Below are 24,505 nucleotides of genomic sequence, written 5' to 3'. Positions count from 1 at the left end.
CCCCTTTGTTCTAACAACGAAGTAGAATACGAAGCCCTTATTGCAGGACTTAAGGCTTTGTTGGAATTGGGGGCAACTAAGGTCAAAATCTGGTGACCACAAAAGATGACCATTTCTACAGTAATTCGATACAGACATTTCCTGGAGGCAATTTAACTGGAGATTTCGACAAATGGTTGAAGTTCTTTGGAAGGGTTGCATTTTGGAGAATAAATGAAAAGATGGTTGTGTCAAAGCTGTTTTGTTGGAATCTTCCCTTTGGGTAAACAAATATTTCTTGTCAAAGCGTGGGACTTAGCAGATTTTTGTATCTCCACAAAGCCCTCTTCGATGTAGGCATTTTGACAAAGTCGAAGCCTCAAGCGAAAAGATCTGAGATAACAACGAAACAGCTTCGTCGAGCTAACTCGTCAATTTTCATCAAGTTCTCATTTCCAAATAAAGTTTTGGTCGATATAACATTTGATCCTCATGCCAAAAGCTTTCCAAACATTACTCATAAGGCTATGTTTCATTGTTGGAAATGTCATTGTCGAAGAGGACAAAGATTTAGTGCATTCTTTGGAAACTTATTGAAAACGCATTGCATGAGCTCAGTATACATTATTTGCACGTACAAAACACTTTTGCTGATGATAAACATTCATTTCCAATTGGAATTAGGCCCTCCATGCGCCTGTACATGCCCATGCATAGAGGCCCTTTCCATCCATGCACACGAAATGCTCATGCATTCAGCTACATTTTGCTATAAATACATTGCTCAGGCTTCTCATTTCAACAACCTAAAGGCGCCCTAAATGCTGCACAATTGAATCCTCACCCCCACTCCAAAGGAACTCACCAATTTTCTTTCAATTTTTCAGATCTAGAATTCAATTTCATTGATTGTTTTCTTGATCTAAAGTTCCTTAGTCTTCTTCCTTTTGATCCAAAGAACAAACTGCAAGCATCCATAGCAAGAAATTGTGTCTCCAAACTCTGTAAATCAGAGGTTTACCTCACATTTTAATTTCTTCGAATCTACTCATATACTGGTTATTTCTTGTTGTTGTTGTGTGATCTAAAGTCCTCTACATAGAGGCAACATTCTTGAACTTCGAATTTTCAAAATCTATTAAGTTCATTTGAACACCACAGAAATTCCATCTCTGATTTCTCTTAATGTAGAAACCTAGAGTGGATTTGGTTGGTACAGGGGTGATGTACATCACCCCAGCTTTCGACTGGCACCAAGATCGTAGCATTTGGTTAACATTTTTTTCTCTGTAAGTTTGAGCTTCGCCGGAGGTTGGTCGAAGAAGACGGTGGCGCTGGTCACCGTCTGTTCGCCAGATGGAATCTGAACCATCAGTTTCATTTTCCAAATTTTATCCAGTCCCTTCATTGTTATGACTTTTTCCATAGGCCATGTGTGTTTCGTTTGACTCGCGTGTACGGTGAGCACGCTCTTCTGAGCCGCGTGATGACCCACGTCAATTAATGAAGAATAATCAGACGATCCACACTTTTCCATCATTTTTAATTTCTTTCATTTCTTTTAATTCCATTTCTTTTAAAAAATTCATATCTCCTCCATTATTGGTCCAAAAAATGTGAGACCAATTGCATTTTCCTCTTTTTAATTTCTAGTTTCTGAAAATTATTTTTAATATTTTTATTTTATCATTTGATATTTTTTAGGGATTTTCTCTTTTCTGGTTATTTTTAATTCATTTAAAATAATTTTTGATATCCAAAAAATCCAAAAATATTTTTCCAACCACTTTGAATGATGATAGATCTATGAAAAACATTTTCATCAATTTATTAATTGATTTGAGATTTATTTTGAGATTTTAGTTCAATTAGGTTATTTTTATGCATTTTTAATTGATTTAAAATAGTTTCTGACTTCTAAAAATGCTGAATTTTTTTGTCAAACTTTGTTTGATCTTGTTGAACTTGGGATAATTCACTTGGACTTTTCAAAGTTGATTTGAAGTGAGTTTGAAGTTTGACCTTTTTTTATTATTTTAATTCAAGTTTTATTTTAATATTAAAAAATACCAAAAATATTTTATTTGTTTCTTGACTTCTAATCTTCATTTTGCTTTTGTTTTCTATTGTTTGACCTTGATCTTCTCTATCTTCGGTCAATGCTTGTTGATTATCTCATTCCATTTCTATTAATGTGCTTTAATTCTTCATCTTCTTCTTCTTCTTTTTCTTTTTCTTTTTTGATCAATGAGTTAAAGATTGGTGGTTAGCATTGATACATGGAGGTTTAATCTTCCTTGATTCAAATATGATTCATCTTGATCATGGATCAAGTGAATGGCTTTGCATTAAGGATAGGTTGCTTCCTAAATCATGCGAAGAACCTAAATCAATACAAGATCATTTCTCATCTTCTTTTTGGCATGGCAAGTTGTTGGAGCTTGATTCACTAATCAAAATCTCTAACTTGTGTTGTTGCCTACATTATTATTGACCGGCCTCAGATAGTTGTGACTTCTACATAAGTCCAATTACGATTGCTTAACATAGCGCAAAATTTTCCTTATGGCACACTAACTCTAACACTAACCATTAACCATTAACATTTAATTCTTGCTCTTTACATTTATGCAATTTACTATTCTTGTACATATTATTCATTTGCTTTTTCCTTTGCTGAGTTGAGCACATGTTTATGTTAATGCAATTTTCCTTTTTTGCTCACTTGAGCACATAATTGTGTATATATTATTGTGCTTGTGTTTTTTTTTAATTGTTGTGGACCAAATGCAAAAATGGACAAAATGGACGTAGTTTTTAGGACATTCCCTATGCAAATTGGAGTAAAAGGACCTTGATGTTGAAGTGGATTAGAAGGACCAAATCTCTAACTCATTCTTGTCCATTCTTTATTTACTTCATAGAACTTTTTGATATGTGTACTTTGGTGCTAGGGAATCCTATGTGAGCCAAATTGAAGAATCATTGCCATGTTCATCCAAAGTGAAAGATACAAGAGCCATTGGGGGATCTTCTAAGAGCTTGTTTGATTATGTTGATTGCTTGAGCTTACACTTATTTTGCTTGCATATTCCAAAGGATGAGAGCTACTTTGATCATCAATATGATCTCAAGAGAAGAACTCCATTTATGGTTTTGTTTCTTATCCTTCATCTCTTGTATGACTAGGACTTTAGCCATTCTTCTTCTTCCCTCCACTCTAACCCAAGCCAAAACTTTTGTGCAAACATTAACACTTGTTTTCAAACATTAGAAGCCTAAGCTTTAAGCTTTTGATTTTCAAACTCCCTTTTCATAACACTTATTTTGAATTGAACCTTTAAGTCAACTTTGACCATATTTTATAAATACTTTTCATTGGTAAATATAACTCATTCAAATACTTTTGTGGTTTCAATGGCCACTCTCTTAATCAAAAACTTTTCATAACCTTTAGCTATTAGGTTTGAGTTATCCTTGAGGTAGATGTAATACTCACTTATATCCTTAGTGATGGACAATGAGTCTTCCATGCTTATTATAGGGTTAACCCCTCACTAGCATGTTGAAGCTATCCTTACATGGTGGATTTGTGGTTTTAGGTTGAGTTTTCTCCCTTGGATAACAAAAGACCTTAAGGATTTTGGACCAATCAATTCACCAACTTGTCTTGAAATTTTTACCCCGAACTAAGAGGTTTTGATCCTAATCTTTTTAAGATGGTACGTAGGCAATGGGTTTATCCATCCAAACACAAAATTGTAAATAACTTGTATATTCTCTTCTCATCTCTTCAATCATGTTTGCACAAATAAATTTTCACAAACTACCAACCTTACAACAAGTGTGAAAAGGGCTCCCTAGGAGTACCTAAGATGTTTTGGGTGCTTAAAACCTTCCCATTGCATAACCAACCCCCTTACCCCGATCTCTGACATTTTTACTAGTTTTTGATTCGATAAAACTTTTAGATTTTTGTTCGCTTTCTAACCATTCCTTTGGATAAACAGAAGTGAGGTAGCGACTCGACTTGTATGGTTTACCTTGAATTTAGTCAATATCTCTAATGGTAACAAATACCCCGCTACAACATGCAAGCTCAACAGCTTGAGATGATGACGTACATCCAGTAAATCCAACATCACCAGCACGACTATGCTAGCAGGACCGAGCACAATATATCGAGCTTGATTGACAAGATGGAAGAGATGAGTGTACGTGTGGAGGATTTGCAAGAATACATCCATCATGTGGGTATGTCGCCTTACCAACATGGACGAGGTGGGCATGGACAAGCATGAGGCAGAAGCCATCAATAACCGTCATTTCTAGGTTTTCAGTTCTTTTTCCACCTTCTATCAAAACATTGGGGAAAATTTTCGGTTTAAGTGTGGAGGAGGAACTTTTATCGCTTGCTATATTTGTCTTATTTACTGCTTTCTAGTTTAATTTTTGTTTTTATTTTATTTGCTTCTGGTCGAGTCGTAACATGTGTTGTCGAGTCCTATTTACATGATTTTGTTTCATTGTGATCGAATTCCCTTAGATTTAACCCCAACAAAAAGTTTGTCACTTTTATTCATTGCACACACTTGAAAGTATGTAGGTTGTTACACTTTAGGCTTGTTAGAAAAACTTGGGAAAGTTTCAGTAACACTGATACCGTTCTGATACCCTAAACTTCCTCGTTATGTGATATCGATTTGAGTAATCATTATGCCAATACCTTAGGATCCAAGTTTTCAAAGTAGCTCCTAAGTAGTTTATAATAGCAGACATCACTATGCTTATGTACGCACTATGTAAGTAATCGATGCAAATATGTGTATGATCTCTAAGCCAAATTGAAAAGAAATTGAAAAAAAAATTGAGATAGAAAAAATGAACGATAGGATATGTTCCCTCTAAGTTAGGTGGTTCTTACCCAACCACTTAGCCTAACGGAGTGGACTCTTTGAATTCGATGAGTCGAGAAAAAGAATAAAAAAAGAGAAGAAAGTTAAAAATGAGATCATTAAACACTAACAGGTTAACTTACCATGTACGAGAAGGGATAACGAGTTTAATGTGATTACACTTGAATGAAAAGAAGCGAAAGAGAGCGAGGGACATAGGTTGAGTTATAATGGCATGATTCAGATTGGTTTGCATAAATAGGGAGTTTTTGAAAAATTGTGTCGTTACTATCCTTGGTCTTGATTTTTATTCCCAGTTGATTTAACATAGCCTAGTAGTTGCATACGATTAGAGTCTTATGTGTTTTTGTTTCAAACTGTGCTTAATTCATTTTCATTCGAGTTGGTTTATTGCTTGAGGACAAGAAATGGCCTAAGTATGGGGGAGTTTGATAGCGTGAAAACGCATCATATTTTTAGACTCGTTTCTCATGTTATTTATCGTTACTTTACTATGTTTTGTCATTGTTACATCTTGTTATGTCCGTGTTTTAGGTACTTGTTAATTATGAAGCATATGCATGAACGAAGTGGAAAAGGGAGCGAAATGGTGAAGAAAAGTGAAAAAATGTAATATTCTGGTGCATGGCGTTCGCCATGGCCTTATGGTGTCCTCCATGGCACCAAAACACGTCATCCTCTTCATTAAAGCTCATGGCGTTCGCCGTGAGCCTTATGGTGACCACTTTATGCCTTCAAAAACAGAATATGTGAAAGTGGGTTAGACTCACTCCTTCCCACTTCCCTACTTTTTCCTCAACTACCTTGGAACGTGAATGAAGAAGTCATACAATGTTGTAGCTCTATATAAGTTGCTCTTATACCTAGTTTTCGATATTCAGAGATATAGGCGATGCGCTGTCAGTTTAGCTTTAGCACAAAATTACTTTTTCAAGTGATAATCACTCCATTGAGCGATTACCACGAATTAGTCTTAGGATTTGCTTGTACTCTTGGATCAACAACCTTGCTGTTATAATTGAAGTTTATTCCAGTTCCGTCTTTACTTCTAGTCCCGCATTTATTTTCCCACATTTACAGGTTCTGTATTATATCGCTTTATTATTATTGTTATCGCATTATGTAATTGTTTAAGCATATTGCTTTCAATTGCAATTACTATGCTTAAGTTGTTTTAAATTAAGTTCATGTCTAGCTAAACCGTTTTGAGTTCGGTTTGTGAGGACCGTCGTTTTCGACGAAACGCGATAATGAAATTGGTTTAGAGTATTTATTAAATTCTATTTTGGTCTTTGTTTCTAAGTTAAATTAACAAGATTTGTCATAAGAGTGAGAATGAATTAAGGTTCGAGCCGACATTGCAAGAGCATGAAGGTCGAACCAGATAGTAGGAACGGGGCATCAATCCTAAAGAGGGCGAGAGCATTTTAGGCATCAATTAGGATTTGTTCAGTTTTCGAAATGCGTTTCTTAATTAAAATGGGCGAGCGATAGAAAAATCTCATGGTTAGGGAGTGTGGCTTTATTCAATAGCGCGAGAGTTTGAGGTTTAGTCTTTAAATTGATATTTTCTACTGAACACGATTTAACCGTAAGTCTGAGTCAATCCGTTGTAGAGTCCCAAAGGTGTGCGAAATCTATATTCCAGTCTCTCTCTCTTTATTATCATATTTTCTAAGTTAACTTTAGTTTCACTTTTTATTCGGTTAATCAAAGAAATAATTCGCCTTAGCTTTACATAGCACTGATAGATAACTTTAGTTTGATTATTAGTCTATTTGAGTTCGATATCTTTTAAAACTACGCGATAGACTGTGCACTTGGAATTAGTAATCTGAAAGACTCATATAGTCACGTGATCACCATCCACTAAATCTGGCTCACAGTTAAAGAGATGTATTCTCCAAAGAAATCTTCAGACCATCACAGACTATGATATCACCCACCTCACTCCTTTACAACACAGAGATTTGTAAAAGCTTATAAAAAGAAACTCTAAGAGGTTTGGCTCCCACCCAAGGTTCATCCTAAAAGGAAGTAAGCATGATCCCCCCCCCCTCAGCTGAGTCTCAGGCCACCCACAAACAAGTTCGAGAAGATTGTGGATTTAGAATCTAGAAGGAAGACTCCTCTCCAACAGGGAGAAGAGGATTGGAGTTTGTTCACCCAACCTCTTCGAAATAAATTCACTGTCTAAATTCAATATCTAGAGGACAAGATATCCCTTTAGAGACCAGTGGACTCATAAATCAAATGCAACTTCTATTTTCCTAAAAGAGCTAGATTTACCAAGTGGAGATCACAGACTCATAGCCTACAATTCTTTTTAGGCTTACACACATCTTCCTAACTAACCTAAAGAATGTTATCTTTATCGCTAACACCGCCCCACAGGAAACTCCTCTAAAGCTTAATGATATCCTTATAAACTTTAATGGTGACCCTGATAAAAGATAGAAAGAAATTTGAATAGCACTGAAGACTGAATTAAGAAGGATTGCATTACCTCTCAAGCTAACAAATCTATACTTCCAAGACAACAGGCGCCTAGACAAGGTGGATACAAGGGGTTCCTAAGTTGCCTCTGAACATGGATTATCCCTAACCGATACGCCAAGATACTTAAAATGGAGAGATTGGTGGTAGAAATTCATAAAATCCCTAGCTAAATCAGAGAAAGTACCATCCATATTAATACATATAAGGAAACTCTCGAAGAAGTTAACCTTAAGGAAAAGCTAGCTCAAAACCACGAAGATCGGCTTTAATAGTCCAAAGGTTCTTTATTGATGTTCCATGATTAAGGTATCATCGGGATACTGAAGATGAGAGACAATGAGGTTAGAGGAGCCAATACTAAAGTTGAATAACAAATCCAGACCCACAACATGCCTAAGAAGACCACTAATCCCTTCCACCATCAAAATGAAAAAAAGTGAGCAAGGGGATCTCTTTGTTTTAAGCCACTATGGATACTAATATCCTCAGTTGGAGGCCCATTGACTAGGACAATAAACTTGCTAGCAAAAACACAAACACACATCCAAGAACACCACTTATAAGAGAAACCAAACATGGAAAGTATATAGTCCAAGAAACCCCATTTAAACGAGTCACAAGCCTTTTTAAAACCCATCTTAAAGATAAGGTAATACTTCTTGGTCTTCTTGGTAAGTTCAACCAACTCATTAACATCTACTACACCATCAACCAAGAGCCAACCTTTCAGGAAAGCTGATTGATGAGGGAAATTAACTTATCCATAACTTTCGCTAATTTAGATGCTAACACCCACCACCAACATATAGAGAGAACCAACCTAGAAGATGGGACAAAAATCCCTCAATCTGGTAGGTGAGTCCACATTGGGGATACAAGTAGTAACTAAGAGGAAAAGCTATGAGGAAGACACGCCAAGTAGTGAAATAGGTCAAACATGGCTATCAAATCCACCATAAGGAGATACCAAAACTTTTAAAAAGAGAAAGTTTGAAACCATCAGGGTTCGGGCTCTTATTTCTTTCACACTATGAGGCCGCAGGATCTATCTCCTCATGGAGCAAGGAAGAGAAAATGCCTATATTATACTCCAACGATAGATAAGAGAAAAAAAACCCTATCTAACTGAGGAAGATCAGACAACGGTTCCAAAAATTCATGAGTGAAAAACCTAGTCACCTCATGTCTAATCTCAGCCACACCCTCCATGTAAGACTCCTCAACTTGAAAGGCCATGATAGAGTTCCTTCCCTGCCTAGGATTTACACAAGCATGAAAGAAACTTGTATTGACATCCCTTCATTTAACAATTTAGGCTTAAATCTTTATAATGAAAAATAATATATAATTATGAGAAAAGACTAGAGATCATAAATGGATTCAGATCTCTCCATAAGCTTTAGATTATAAATGATACCTTGATCCACTTTTAGGTCTAAAACCTATATCTCTTCTCTTAAAGTATCAATTATATGAACCAAATCACCAAAAAATTCCTTATTCCAAAATTTCAGCACCCCTTTCATGTTTTTAAGTTTCTCTTTAAGAACAAAAGTCTTACAAGAGAGAGCATTGTAAGCCAACAAATGACTATTGAATCTAAAGGTTTGGGGACCCGCAATTTATTTTCATAGCGAAGAATAATGGGAAATGATAAGAAATATCTCTAATTAAAAAGAGCTAATTGAATAATTGAACCCCAAACATCACATCAGGCCTCAGACCCAAGGATCTTATCTAACCTACTCGCAGCCCCGCCTTTAGTTTGGAACCAAGTAAAATTACTCCCTAACAAGGCAAGGTCGATAAGATCTATCTGATATATGAAATTAGAAAACTCAATACAATCAGTAGAGTTAGAAGGTTGAATGTGACCACCAACGACAATTCTTTAAGAGGCGGATCAAACATCGTTAAAACCACCAAGAACACACCAAACATCACCCATTAGGTGCCTTTTGTTTTGTAGAAGAATATCCTGCCACATCTCTATTTTATCAGGAAGAGAACACTTCAAATACAAAGTGACCACAAAACATTGGGTATTGGAAGCCCCCACTCAAGAGAAACACATAGAAAACCTAAGTCTGAAAAGGAGAGCTACACTGAATAGAGAGTGTACCTCCATTATTACTCGTGGCAAGGATATAGTTCTAGTCACAAAAAGAATTACCCCAAAGAGGCTAACACATCAGTAAACTTAGTTTCTAAAATAACAACAAAATCTAAGAAATTAACATTAATGAACTCCCTAACTCTAGTCTTTTTAATTATGTTACCAATACCACATACATATAAGATCATACCAACATCTAGCACGTCTCATAGTCATTCATGCAACCTTTTACTATCGATCTCTTTTCTTCAAACAATAGCTACTTTGGCCTCATCACTCAACTAAAAGTAACAACCCAACTGCATATCTAACTTAATAAGTTTCAAAGTTACTCTATTATCAATAATGTTAAGACATTAAAAAAACAAGAAGGAATCAAAATATGATGTCTAAATGAATAGCTCGTTGGTGACGAATATCTCCAAGACTAGCAGATAAGATAAGTCGGGGCATCCATGTCTTTCTCCAAAGCAGACGTTGGAATACTATCCCGCAAACATAAGTGAATAAAAGTACCAGTTGTAAGAAAACTAGATGAAATAGAAGGTTTAGCAATACCTAAGCTCGATTGCAGATTGGTAAGCAAAATAGATATTTGCTCAAGAATATATTCAACACCAAAGTGTGACGACTGGTAAGATAAAACAGGTATAATGGAATTTGAGACACTCTTGGTCTGAAAGATAGAAACCACACTCTGAAACAAGGAAGGAACCATCTAAATTTCAATGTCCGAATCAGAGACAATCAAGTCTAGAGGAGTAGCAACAATATTAAATTCCAATGAATTTGGACTAGACTCACAAGATGAAGAAGGAATAGAATGAGAAGGGGATGTGCTATCCCACTCCAAGAGGGGGTGAGGAAATGAAGGCTTCATAAGAGAGAAATAACACACAAAGCCTAACTTAGAATCACAGGAAAGAGCTTTAAATTCCAAATGTTTTTTTTATGCTTGATGAGGCAAGCCGTGTTGTTTTTGTTGAATAGTGTTGTGTATTTTATTGATAAATTATGATTCATGTAAATTTTTGTTATTTTAAGTTATATACTATGTGTGATTATTAATAATATGATAACAATAATTTTCAAAATAAATAATAGTAACTTCGATAGAACTATAGTTATGTACAAGAACTATTTGGAACACCATAGCTCACGAGAATTCTATCTAACCAACTTCAAATTAGTAATATTTTATCTCTTTCTTTTTTTAATTTTCCCATTTGAAGAAAAAATTATTCCTAATTACTTTTCATTTTTAAAATTTAATATAACGTTAATTATTGATTTGTCATTGCAAAAGTAAAAATATATAAAATGAGATCATAATTGATTGAGAATATTACAGAAAAAGACAAATTATTTTACTAAAATGATAAACTTATTGATTGCTATAATATGCGTAAAAAAGTAAAAGAAATAAAAATAATTATTAGAGTATTACTATTATTAAATTAAAAAGAAAAAAATATGGTGAGTCATCATCACGTATCATATGTTGTATTTGAATTATACGTTGTTTATCAAAATATAATTAATTCGATTGATATCGATATCAATGACAAAGTTAGTATGATTTATTAAAATATTTTTATTAATTAATTAGAGAAATAGTAAAATACATTAAAATTCACTTAATAAGAAGATATATTAGTGGAAGAAAAATATATTACATTAGTATTTTAAAATGAAAATAATTTTAGACAGAAAAGTTATAAATAGTATACTTTCTATGAAACATAAATAGTGCAATATATATATATATATATATATATATATATATATATATATATATATATATATATATATATATATATATATATATATATATATATATATATATATATATATATATATATATATATATATATATATATATATATATATATATATATATCATCCTAAAAGTTGTTTCTGATTTATAAAAAATATGTTAAAATAATTTCATTTTGAATTAAAATGTTGCTGATTTAATTGTCTCCTTCATTTTCTAAACTAAAGTAAAAGTTAGAAGTGTTTAAAAAATCCAAAAATTATTTGAGGTCATTTTGTAAATATCATAAAGTTTAGATCGAATTTCGAATTTATTTTTAAAAACCTAAATAATTAACTAACTAACTAACTAACTAACTATATATATATATATATATATATATATATATATATATATATATATATATATATATATATATATATATATATATATATATATATATATATCAAATTTATTATTTATTAATATTTTTATAATATTATAAAAAATATAACTTATAATTTGGATATTTAGAAAATTGATCTAATTTAAATCACATGAAATTGGATTGAATCGGATCAAATTCTTTGAATCAATCATCTAAAATCGAGTCGAACTATAAATAAATTTAAATCAAATAATATTTTATTTAAATGTCAATCTAAATCGTATCACGAACACCCAGTAAAGATTATTATCCTTTTTTTTCTCAATGGTTTAAAATGAATTTGATATAATTATACATAATAAATAATAAATTATTAATTTATTATTATTATTATTATTATATTAATGTTTTAGGCCTACCTAGCCTATAAAATACTATTTTTAGTTTTTAGTTTTTTGTTTAATTCTTATATAAAATATATTTTCTTGAAAACATAAGAAGGAGATTCGAGATATTTTATGTTTACCGGTAATATTTAAATATTTTTTAATATAAGATATAAAATTTAAATTTTTTTATCTAAATAATATATTTTTTCAAATATCCAAACTAATCCATTTTTCTAACTATTTCTTAAAATGACTCATTTTCGAATAAAAGAATATTATAACATAAATGAGATGTCAATCCAATTGGCGTTTGTATACAACAGATAAGATGAGATATCAATTCAATTGACGACAGTGTATAAACATATAGGAGAGAATATAATTTATCTCTTATTTGTTTATACACTGTCGCCAACTGAATTGGTGCATCCTTTTATGTGTTGTACACATGCGCCAATTTGAGTGACGTCTAAATGAGTTATTCTGGAAAATAAGTGGAAAAATGAATTAATTTGGATATTTATTTTTAAAAATGAGATATTTGGATAAAAAGAATTAAAAATTTAAATATATAAACGATTATAAAAACAAATATATTATTAAATATTTATATAGTTATTCTGATATATTATTATTATTATTATTATATAAATAAATCTTTATAATCAGTTCAACCTTCAAATATGGTATAATCTTAAAATTTAATGTTCAATTTAGTTTTGACTACCTTGCCGAAAACTAGTAATCTAATTATATTATTTTGTTTGCCGCAATATATGAAATGTTGACATTTGAAAATCATTATTAATTTATTTATACATAGAATTCCAGTCCCTTCCTTTTTTGACTCTATACAGCGCCACCTTTGATAGTATTAAATTTGTTTTTAGCCATCCCTTGAGGTTATTCAATCTTTTGAAAACTTGTTAAAATATCCCAATATTTTGCCATATTAGGTGCAATCACATGAATAAAGAAGTAGTTTAATTCTATATGCTATTATTAGTTAATGCTAACCCATACTCTTACAGTCAAACATTTGTCTTGCTTGACTTGTTAATTTGAACAATGTTCAATATTTACCAACCAACCTAGCCAGCGCCTGCCATGACATATTTCCATGCACATGTTTTGACTAAGATACATGATATGAGTATATATAAATGAGTTAGTTTCATAGTGAGTAATATTAACAAGTTATAGCATTTCATAAGATAAGATGAATTCTGAAATGTATTTTGCAACCACAATGTTCCTCCTCTTTTTATCATACATTGCTATAACACTATTTAGTAGAACCAAAAAACATATCAATCTTCCACCGGGGCCTTCACTTCTTACCCTTATGCGAAATGTTTTTGAATTAGGAAAAATAAAACCACAACACTTGTTAACCAAATTTTCCAAAATATATGGTCCAATAATGTATTTGAAGTTAGGTCAAATAACAACCATTATCATTTCATCACCAGAGTTAGCACAAGAAGTACTTCAAACCCATGATCTCTTCCTCTCAGACCGAACAATTCCTCAAGCTGTAGCAGTACTTGATCATCAACATTTTAGTTTACCATTCTTGCCAGCTTCAGATCTTTGGAGAGATCTTAAAAAAATATGCAAAAACCATTTGTTTTCCAACAAAACTCTTGATGCTAGCTATCAACTTAGGTGTAACAAGCTTCAAGAATTTTTATGCGATATTGATAGAAGCAGTATAACGGGTGAAGCAATAGATATTGGAAGAGTTGCTTTTAAGACTTCATTGAACTTTTTGTCAAACACTTTTTTCTCTATGGATTTTGCTAATTCTGCTGGTGAAACTGATGAATATAAAGATATAATTGAAAATCTTGTGAGAGTCATAGGAACACCAAACTTAGTTGATTTTTTTCCCGTTTTAAGTATGTTTGATCCACAAGGTATTAAAGGAATATCAGCTACTTATCTTGAAAAGTTGTTACAAATCATTGATTCCTATATTACCAAAAGGTTGAAGTTAAGAGAAGAGAAAAATCATGTTCCAAATGATGACATGTTAGACATGCTGCTCAACATCTCTCAAGAGAATGGTCAAATGATGGACAACACAAAGATTAAACATTTATTTCTGGTAAATATTTCTCCACAACCTTTTTATTATATATCTTTTTTTTATTATTACATGTTTATATTATAATTTTTTGAAAAAAATATTTATATTTCATTTTTTTTACTTTGTTATAGGATTTATTCGTCGCTGGGACTGATACAACTTCCTACACAATAGAACGCGCCATGGCTGAACTAGTTCACAATCCACATGTAATGTCAAAAGTTAAAGAAGAGCTTGGACAAATAATTGGTATAGGAAATTCAGTTGAGGAATCAGACATTACTAGACTCCCATATTTGCAAGCAGTAGTAAAAGAAACATTACGTTTGCATCCATCTGCTCCACTTTTACTACCAAGAAAAGCTAGGATAGATGTAAAAATTTGTGGATACACTATTCCACAAGGTTCACAAGTTCTAGTTAATGAATGGGCCATGGGAAGAAATCCTAGCATTTGGGATAATCCAAATACGTTTTTTCCTGAAAGATTTCTTGGGTCAGAAATTAATTTCAAGGGCCAAAATTTTCAATTGACACCATTTGGTAGTGGGAGAAGAATGTGTCCTGGCATGCCACTTGCTATACAAATGTTGCATACGATGTTAGGATCATTGATTAACTCCTTTGATTGGAAAAAGGAAAGTGGAGATAGAGACATTGATCAACCATTGCGAGCTATTCCTATTAGAGTAAATAAAGTGTAAGAAACAATTGGGTACCTTTTTTTTTAGTTGTATAAGGCACATTCATTCATTGTGACAAAATAAAAAATATTTTCTTATTATCTTGATTATTCGTACATGCAACAAGCCTCTTTTACCCTTACACTGCCCTATCATGTTGTTTTTTGTTTTTATTTATTTATTGTTTGTTTCAAAATTGTTATGGCCCCAAATTCAATATTTTCATCTTATACTTTATTTCAGACCCACCTCAAATTCAAATTTTTCTCCCTAAAACCAAATTTCAATTTAAAGTAGTATAAAGCATCTAAAAATAAACTAAAACTATCAAATATTCCTACAAAATTAAGCATTAACACAATTATTTTTATATCATTAAACTCTCACATGTTTGAATAGTTACTTCTCCTCAAGTAATTTGAAAGAAGATAGAAATAAGAGAGACATCAGTTAGATTTTTAAATCAAGTCATATATACATATACATGCTCATGCTCAACATACTATGACATATATTTTATGCGGAATTAAAACAGTCATACAAGCATGTGTAAAATTATAGGATCAACAAATTGATTATAGAATACCTGAATCCATTGAGAAATTTTCCTTTGACGGTAATCCTAAAATCCAGAAATTGATGGTTTTTATGGTTCTTCCTCAACCGGTACTCCTTATGCCTCAAGTTCTCTTCAAACGAGGAGAATAGGTAATTTGCTTGTGTACGGTATATTGGGGGACCATATCCTATATATAGTGTGATGATCAATTAGGGTTCTCATTATTCCCAAATGGGTCATCACATTCACTCATATTTGAGATCATACCCAATTATTTAATTAATTAAATAATTTCTAAATAAAATCTAATTAGTCTTTTAACTCAATTTGATCACTTAATTATTTAAGGAACTTAATTGATGAAATAGCTAATATGATTAATATGGATCAGTGTTTTTGATGACATAGACTATATGGATCAGTGGTATAAAAAATTCATGCAATGTGATCTCTAAATCATGCATATTTCCAACTAGTCCTACTGGAATCATTAGTGAGATCAAACTGAAGTTCCTTATGTGCAATTCAAAATTACAATATTTGTACATAACAAAAAAACTTGATATTGTTATAACAATAGTACGTCATAATTTTTTTTTATTTCTGCGGAAAATTAAACATAACATAAAGTTTGTACTAAAATAAAACCAAAACATAGAACATAGAAAAATGAGGAAAAAACTTCCACTAATCAAAGGAAATCTCAAAACCAAGACTCATGTGACCAAAATGCCCATGAAAAGTCTTAGTTGTCAAAACTTTGGTTAGTGGATCAGCTAGCATTAAGTCTGTCCTTATATGTTCTATTAAATTTTGCTTTTCCTGAACTCTTTCTTTCACAATAAGATATTTGATATCAATAAATTTTGATTTTGTAGAACTCATATTATTTTTGGAGTATAGCACAGTTGTACTATCGTCACAATAAATCCTCAAGGTCCTTTCAATTCTCCTAACAATGTGTAGGCTTGTGACAAAGTTCCGCAGCTAGATTGTATGATTTGATGCCTCAAAGCAAGCCATAAAGTCTACTGCCATGGTGGATGGAGCCATTAAAGTCTATTTAGAAGACTTCCAGAAGACGGCTCCTCCAGCCAAGAGAAAGATGTATCCAGATGTGGATCGTCTATTATCCGGACATCCTGTAAAATCTGAGTCAAAATACCCAATGATCTCTAAGTTATCTGACTTTCGATAAGTGAGCACGATGTCTCTTGTTCTCTTCAGGTAGCGCATTACACACTTTACTGCTATTCAGTGCTGCATACCAGGTGTAACGGTAAATTTTTTGAGGTTAAACTATCGATTAGCTTAACTCACAAAGCAAGAGTCTCCACCGCGCTTTTATTGTTTCCAAAGGAAAAGGGAAAAAGTACGAACAAAACCCAAAGAAGTATTAAAACAAAACTAGTAAAAGAGATAAGGGTCTGAGGGTTAATTATGCAAAGGGAAGGTATTAACACCCTAAACATACATGGTATAACATTGGAACCTCTTTGAAAATGTGCCTTTTGGTTTGAAAAATGGGTATTGTTTGCAAAAGATTGGAGAGATGGGAAAATAAATATTTTTTTATGATTTTTGTGTTTGCCAAGATCTTTTGGAGTCTCATGCCTACGTACCAACAAAGTGCAACGGAGGATCAAAACCTCGTAAGCCGTGGTAAAAATAAAAATATGTTTGTTTTGATTCATTTTTTATGAAAAAATATTTTCTCATTTTGAGGAGAATACTCAACTAGTCACCCACAAGTATGAGAACTTTGCATCATCATGAGAAGGACTCCAACTTGGATAAGGATCAACAAGTATGCCACTAGCTCGCTTACATGGAAAAGAATTATCATCAATACTATGGAGATATGAGAATTATATCTCAACTATAGAAATGACTTATGTCTAAGCTTTGAGAAAAATTTTAAAAGGAAAAAGTGCACAAAGGGAAAAATGATTTGAGTGAGTTATGCATTTTTAATTTTTTTTTTAAATTAGTATGAGTATGCTTAAGATGGATTAGCATTTATTAGGAAAAGGTTTTGAAAATATCTTGACAAAAGTCAAGATTTATTGGGAAAGTGGTTCAAGTTTAAAAAAAAAGAAGGTTTTGAAAAAGAGAGAAGATTTTGAAAATTAAAGAAGCTGAGGAGAAGAAGAGACTACCCTAGAGCATAAAGTAAAAGTTATGGAGGAAAGATCTAACCAAGATATAACAAACTTTATGACATAAGTCAAGCAAGAATTGCCTCCTTCGGATTAAGCCTCAAACAAGCCGAATAAGCAAATAAAGTCCATGTATCAGATGAAACCAAAGTAACTCAACCAAGTCTTCAAAAGGTAGTCTCAAGTCAAAGGTACCAGATGGATTCTAAGGTCTCAAACCACAAGTTCCAAAGCAAAGGTCAAGGTCCTAATTATAAGTTCATAACTCCACAATGATGTTAAGGATAGTAACCACAAGTTCATGAATCAGGATAACTAAGTTTCTTTTTCAGTTTTTTTTCTTATTAGTGTTTTATTTACAAGGATATGAAAGTAAAGTCCAAATGGACAAAGAATAAATGACATAATCACAAACAATATGACATGAAATACTAAGCATAAAGTATAAAGTAAATGACATAAAATAAAGTATAAAGTAAATGACTTGGAAATAAAAGTTAATACAAATAAAATGTTAGTAAATGAGGTTAGAAATTATAATGAAGGATGGTTTAGTCATTTTTTGGAGAACACTCAACTATTCACTCACAAGCATGGAAATATGAACATATACATCATTTATGAGAAGGACTCCAACTTGGATGAAATCAACAAGTATGTCACTAGCTCTCACAAATGGAAAATGAGCAATATTTTCATACAATACCATGAGGAGTAGGAGACTTAAAATCTCTCTTATAAAAATATCTTTGCTTTTGGGACAAATTTAGAGATATGTTAAGCAATCGTAATTTGACTTATGTAGAAGTCACAACTATCTGAGGTCGGTCAATAATAATGTTTATGTTAATACATGCTAGAGAAATGATATGTAAATCATTCTCCTAAAGTTATGCCACACAAAAAAGAAAAGAGTGAATGATCAAGCACAAAGGCTAGGAGGATGGTCAATTACTTCAATTCAAACTTCATGACACTTAGGACAAACTTATGCATCAATCTAAAATACCTTAAATGATCCATGATCACTTAGAAGGTAGATTTGAAATGATGAAAGTTCATTAAGTACCAATCCACACATCATGAACAAGGTGGACATAAATCATCCAATTGATCAAAGGGAAAAAAGGAGATGAAGTAGAAGGAGACAAGAGAAGTCACACCCAAATTGGATAAAAAAATTGATCAAGTCCTCATCAAAATCAATCATCCATTTTGGCGGATTAGGGTTTTCACCCCATCAACACCCAAGATCCATTGAGTTTGATAAGACTCATGATCCAAACCATCATGATTCAAGGCCAACAGAAGTTCATAAAGGTCACACAAATATAAAATGCAATTAAATGAAATAAAATGCACCAAAAGTATTTTTTTAATGAATTTTAAAATAGAAATAAAATGAAAAATCCATCAATCCTTTAAAACACCAAATAAATGGTCAAAAAAAATTTGGAAGGTTGGAAATAAAATAAGTAACATGTAATAATTTTTCCAGATTTTAAAAATGCAGAAAAGTATTTTTAAACCAATTAAAACAAAGGAGAAAAGAGAAAATTCATGAAAAATAGAAAATCAATTAAATAACATGTGAAAAATAAAAATCAGATGAAGAAACATAAAAGAGAAATTTAGAAATTTTTTAGGAATTTTTTGGATAAAAATGAAATTACTATGAATTTTTAAAGAAAAAGTAATTAAAAATAATAAAAGAAATTTAATTAAAATCAGAAAGAACACAGAGCGTTGGATCATGCCTTATTAATTGACGTGGTAGATCCAACACTCCTCACGTTAGAGAGCACGATGGAACACACTGCAAGCAACACACAAAATCCAATTCAAATACAACCAATCAGAATATTTCAAATGTCCAACGTGTCTAGCCAAACTCAGACGACCTGGAACACTCCGGTCATCTTCTCCGATGAGCTTTCACTGGAGCTTTATCGTTTAGTAAATTCAGAACACGAGACCACCACCATTGTAATCTTCTTCTTATCTCGAATTCAACCTTATGCTCCAAATTCATTTATCTAAATCGAGCAAAGAGAATTTCAGAGAAGTTTCAGAAGCAAGCAAGCCACGAAAAATAAAATTAAATGATAAACACGATCAATCAAGACCATATAAGTTATGAGAAAGCATCAGAGAGTTAAGGACTACATTGTGGTAACTTATTTGAGTTTAAATGATGCTTAGAACTACCTTGTCCAGATGGTGATCAGAAGTTGATGAAGCTCAATCTGGTTAGAGCACTTCAGAAGGTCTTAGAGCTTGGGAATTGTTGCAAAAGTTTCAGAGGATGTCGAAGATGCTAATGGAATCAAGAAATTGGATTGAAACAAACTGAAACTCAAAACACGATAGTTGAATTTTTTGGAAAAATTTCAAGTTGCAGCAGGGATTTCTTGGCTCTCAAAATCTTGGAAATGAATGCAGTAGCTTTCTCTATTTATAGGAAATGTGATGGGATCCCAATACGTGTGGAATGATGTAGAATTCGTAAAAAAACAAATTTGATCCGAGTGTGAGAAAAGTGTGACTTGAAGCTCCCAAAACTCAGCCAAATGATGCGTTTCAAGGTTCAATTAACTTCTGAAGACTTGTTTAAACATGTTTAGGTCCAAAACACATGTTAATTTGGCTTTGAATTGAGATTAATGAAGCTCAAAATTCGGGCAATGGTAATTTCTTCAGTTACAAGTCACCATGTTCAACCCAATGGGGCATGCTACTCAGGAGGCCTTTTGATTCCATTCTTTTTGCAATTTGTTAATATCATGGTCAAGATTACAATGTGCAAAGAAATGTTGCATTTGGATGCTTGAGCATAAAGTTATATCATGTTGAAGTTGGCATGAAAAACTGATCATATAACTTAGAAAAATTCGAGTGTTTCATGGTTGAAAATGACCTGTAATGATTCAATGAATTTCATGCTCTTCCAAGCATAATCTGACCTTGATCCTTGAAGCAAACTTGTAGAGGGAATCACAAGTGACATTGTGCAAAAAGGATCAACCTCATATGTTGAAAATTGAAGAAGTTATGATCTTTGAAAGTTGGGGAAAAGTCACTTGAAAATAGGTCAAATTTCACTAAGTCCACACACGACCTATAATATCTCCAAACTTTCATACACATGTTTTGACTATTGATTTCGACTAAGATACATGATATGAAATGAGTTAGTTTAACAATGAGTAATATTAACAAGCAATAACATTTCATAAAATAAGATGAATTCTGAAATGTATTTTGCAACCACAACGTTCCTCCTCTTTTTATCACACATTGCTATAACACTATTTAGTAGAACCAAAAAACATATCAACCTTCCACCAGGGCCTTCACTTCTTACCCTTATGTGAAATGTTGTTGAATTAGGAAAAATAAAACCACAACACTTGTTAGCTAAATTTTCCAAAATATATGGTCCGATCATGTATTTGAAGTTAGGCCAGATAACAACCATTATCATTTCATCACCATAGTTAGCACAAGAAGTACTTCAAACTCATGATCTCTTCTGCTCAGACCGAACAATTCCTTAAGTTGTAGCAGTTCTTGATCATCAGTATTTTAGCTCACCCTTCTTGCCAGGTTCAGATCTTTGGAGAGATCTTAAGAAAATATGCAAAAACGATTTCTTTTCCAGTAAAACACTTGATGCTAGCTATCAACTTAGGTGTAACAAGCTTCAAGAATTTCTATGTGATATTGATAGAAGCAGTATAACGGGTGAAGCAATAGATATTGAAAGAGCTACTTTTAAGACCTCATTGAAATTTTTGTCAAACACTTTTTTTTCTATCGATTTTGCTAATTCTGCTGGTGAAACTGATGAGTATAAAGACATAATTGAAAATCTTGTGAGAGTCATAGGAACACCAAACTTAGTTGATTTTTTTTCCATTTTACATATGTTTTGTCCACAAGGTATTAAAGGAACATCAACTACTTATCTTGAAAAATTGTTACAAATCATTGATTCCTATATTACCAAAAGATTGAAGTTAAGAGAAGAGAAAAATAATGTTCCAAATGATGACATGTTAGACATGCTTCTCAACATCTCTAACGAGAATGGTCAAATAATGGACAACACAAAGATTAAACATTTATTTCTGGTAAAAAAATTTAAACCACCTTTTTATTATTTATCTTTTTTTTATTACATATTTATATTATTATTTTTTGAAAGAAATATTTATATATTTCATTTTTTTACTTTGTTATAGGATTTATTTGTCGCGGGGACTGATACAACTTCCTACACAATAGAACGAGCCATGGCTGAACTGGTTCACAATCCACATGTAATGTCAAAAGTTAAAAAAGATCAGGAATCAGATATTACTAGACTCCCATATTTGCAAGCAGTAGTAAAAGAAACATTACATTTGCATCCATCTGCTCCACTTTCACTACCAAGGAAAGCTAGGATAGATATAAAAATTTGTGGATACACTATCCCACAAGGTTCACATGTTCTAGTTAACGAATGTGCCATGGGAAGGAATCCTAGCATTTGGGATAATCCAAATACGTTTTTTCCTGAAAGATTTTTGGGTTAGAAATTAATTTCAAGGGCCAAAATTTTCGGTTGACACCATTTGGTAGTGGGAGAAGAATATGTCCTGGCATGCCACTTGCTATACGAATGTTATATATGATATTAGGATCATTGATTAATTCCTTCGATTTGAAAAAGGAAAATGGAGATAGAGACATTGATCTACCATTACGAGTTATTCCTATCAGAGTAAATAAAGTGTAACAAACATTTAAGTACCTTTTCTTTATTTGTATAAGGAACATTCATTCATTGTGACAAAATAAAAAATATTTGTGTATTATTTTGATCATTCGTATATATCATGTTGCTTTTTGTTTTTCTTTATTTATTGCTTGTTTTAATTTATTAGGACCTCAAATTCAATATTTCCACCTTACACTTTGTTTCAGAGCAACCTCAAATTCACATTTTACTCCCTAAAACCAAATTTCAATTAAAGGTACTATAAAAAAATCTAAAAATAAACTAAAATTATCAAATATTCCTACAAAATTAAGCATTAAAATAATTATTTTTCATATCATTAAACTCTGACATGCTTGAATAATTGATTCTCCTCAAGTAACTTGGAAGAAGATAGAAATAAGAGAGACATCAAGATAAAGAAAATCTAAGTAGTAGTTAGAGAAATGTATGTACCGTAAATGATAAAATTAACGGGTAATCAGGTTTAGTTAAGATTAAGTGGCTAAACTCTTTCTTTTTAATAAAAAAAACTCTCATGTTCACTCATTTCTCATTTCTTTCACAATTTCAAGGTGTTTTGAGTCCTCTCAAATTTTATCTAAGAAACATCTGATCATAAGCTTGACTATTATTCAAGAATAAGATATAATAAAATCATATTAAAATATTTTACCCATGTAGCGGTGTATTCGTCGCTATATGATCTATTGATTAAATCATAAGCTATGAGATACATTGAAATTTTCGAGTCGCCACCGCACTTTTATTTATCCAAAGGATTGGCTAAAAAGCGAACAAAAGCCTAAGAAGTTTTACACGTAGAAAACTAATAAAAAGATCAGAGATTCTGGGTAAGGGGTAAATTACGCAATGGGAAGGTGTTAGGCACCCACTACGTCCTAGGTACTCCTAGGGAGCCCTTTTCACACTTGTTATGCAAAAATTATTATTTGTTATGACATAAAGATTGTGCAAACATGATTGGGATGATGAGAAAAGAATATACATTTTTATTGTTATTGGGTTCGAACGGATGAACCCGTTGCCTACGTACCTTCCATCAAAGGTAAGGATCAGAACGCCGTAGTTCGGCTAAAAGATTTCCAAAAGTGGGTTAGGTTCAATTTTAAACACAAACCCTAGGTCTTACGTTATCCACGGGAGAAAACTCAACCTTATACAAACAACAACGTCCACCATGTGAGAAAAGCTTCAACTTGCCAGGGAGGGGTTAACCCTATAATAGGCAAGGAAGGCTTACAATTCAATCACTAAAGACAGAAGGTGAGATTAACATCAACCACTAAGATAAATCAAACCTATAGCTCATGTATGAAAAGATTAATGGACAAAGCCAAAACAAGTGAATGAGTGAAGTTACTGATTATGATTATGAAAATGAAGTCAAAGTATAATTAAGATCAATTCAAATAAGTATTATGAAATGGAGTTTGAAAAAAGAGTCAAGGACTTGAGGTCCAGGTTTTTAGATTTTGAAAACATGAAGATGTTTGCACAACACTTATGTCAAGTTTAAAAAAATAAAGTGTGAAAAAGTCTAGGACATAATGAATGATGAATGGATGGAGATGGAAAGTAAAACTTCTTAGAAGGTTCACTTCTTGAAATCATATAGCAGATGATTCAAGTGTGTCCTTTGGAATGGAAATTAATAATAACAAACAAGCAAAGCAAGCAAAAGCGGATATCGGATGCCAATCAATGGTCTTATACCAATCTCCTAAAACAAAACGGGATGTCAGAAGCCACTCAATGGTCTTACACTAATCTCCACAGGCAAAGAAATAAAAGCGGATACCGGATACCAATAAATGGATTTACACCAGTCTCCTAAAACAGAAACGGATATCAGATGCCACTCAATGGACTTACACTAATCTCCTCAAAAGAAAAAGAAAAAAAACAAAGATGAACTATGGAAGTCAACTGCCAATCTATCTGGACTTAGGTTAACTCCACAGTATGCTCACAGGAAATCCAATGCCACATCACAGGGACTTACAATGGATCCTCACATACAAGAACAAAAGCAACAACATGATCACAGGAATGCAAATGCCAACTTACAGGGACTTATAATTGCAACCTCTCACACAAACAGAGAAACAAACTATGATCACAGGAAAACAGATGCCAACTTACAGGGACTTATAACTGCAACCTCACATACAAGTCAAACA

The 24,505-nt window shown here is 32.4% G+C and overlaps 1 protein-coding gene and 1 pseudogene across 1 annotated transcript; both read left to right on the top strand.

The window, feature by feature from the left end:
- The first annotated feature begins 13,248 nt into the window (after window positions 1-13,248).
- On the top strand, window positions 13,249-14,928 carry LOC127097674 (geraniol 8-hydroxylase). Its single transcript, XM_051036168.1, has 2 exons — window positions 13,249-14,153; window positions 14,267-14,928. The coding sequence occupies exons 1-2, from the start codon at window positions 13,263-13,265 to the stop codon at window positions 14,837-14,839; spliced, it is 1,464 nt and encodes a 487-aa protein (XP_050892125.1). The 5' UTR covers window positions 13,249-13,262; the 3' UTR covers window positions 14,840-14,928.
- A 5,850-nt stretch (window positions 14,929-20,778) lies between these two features.
- Window positions 20,779-22,319, top strand: LOC127097893 (geraniol 8-hydroxylase-like; annotated as a pseudogene).
- Window positions 22,320-24,505: the final 2,186 nt, after the last annotated feature.

Source organism: Lathyrus oleraceus, chromosome 6 (assembly GCF_024323335.1).
Source record: "Lathyrus oleraceus cultivar Zhongwan6 chromosome 6, CAAS_Psat_ZW6_1.0, whole genome shotgun sequence".
In the NCBI taxonomy this organism is placed as follows: domain Eukaryota; kingdom Viridiplantae; phylum Streptophyta; class Magnoliopsida; order Fabales; family Fabaceae; genus Lathyrus; species Lathyrus oleraceus.
This window is presented reverse-complemented; position numbering and strand designations above follow the sequence as displayed.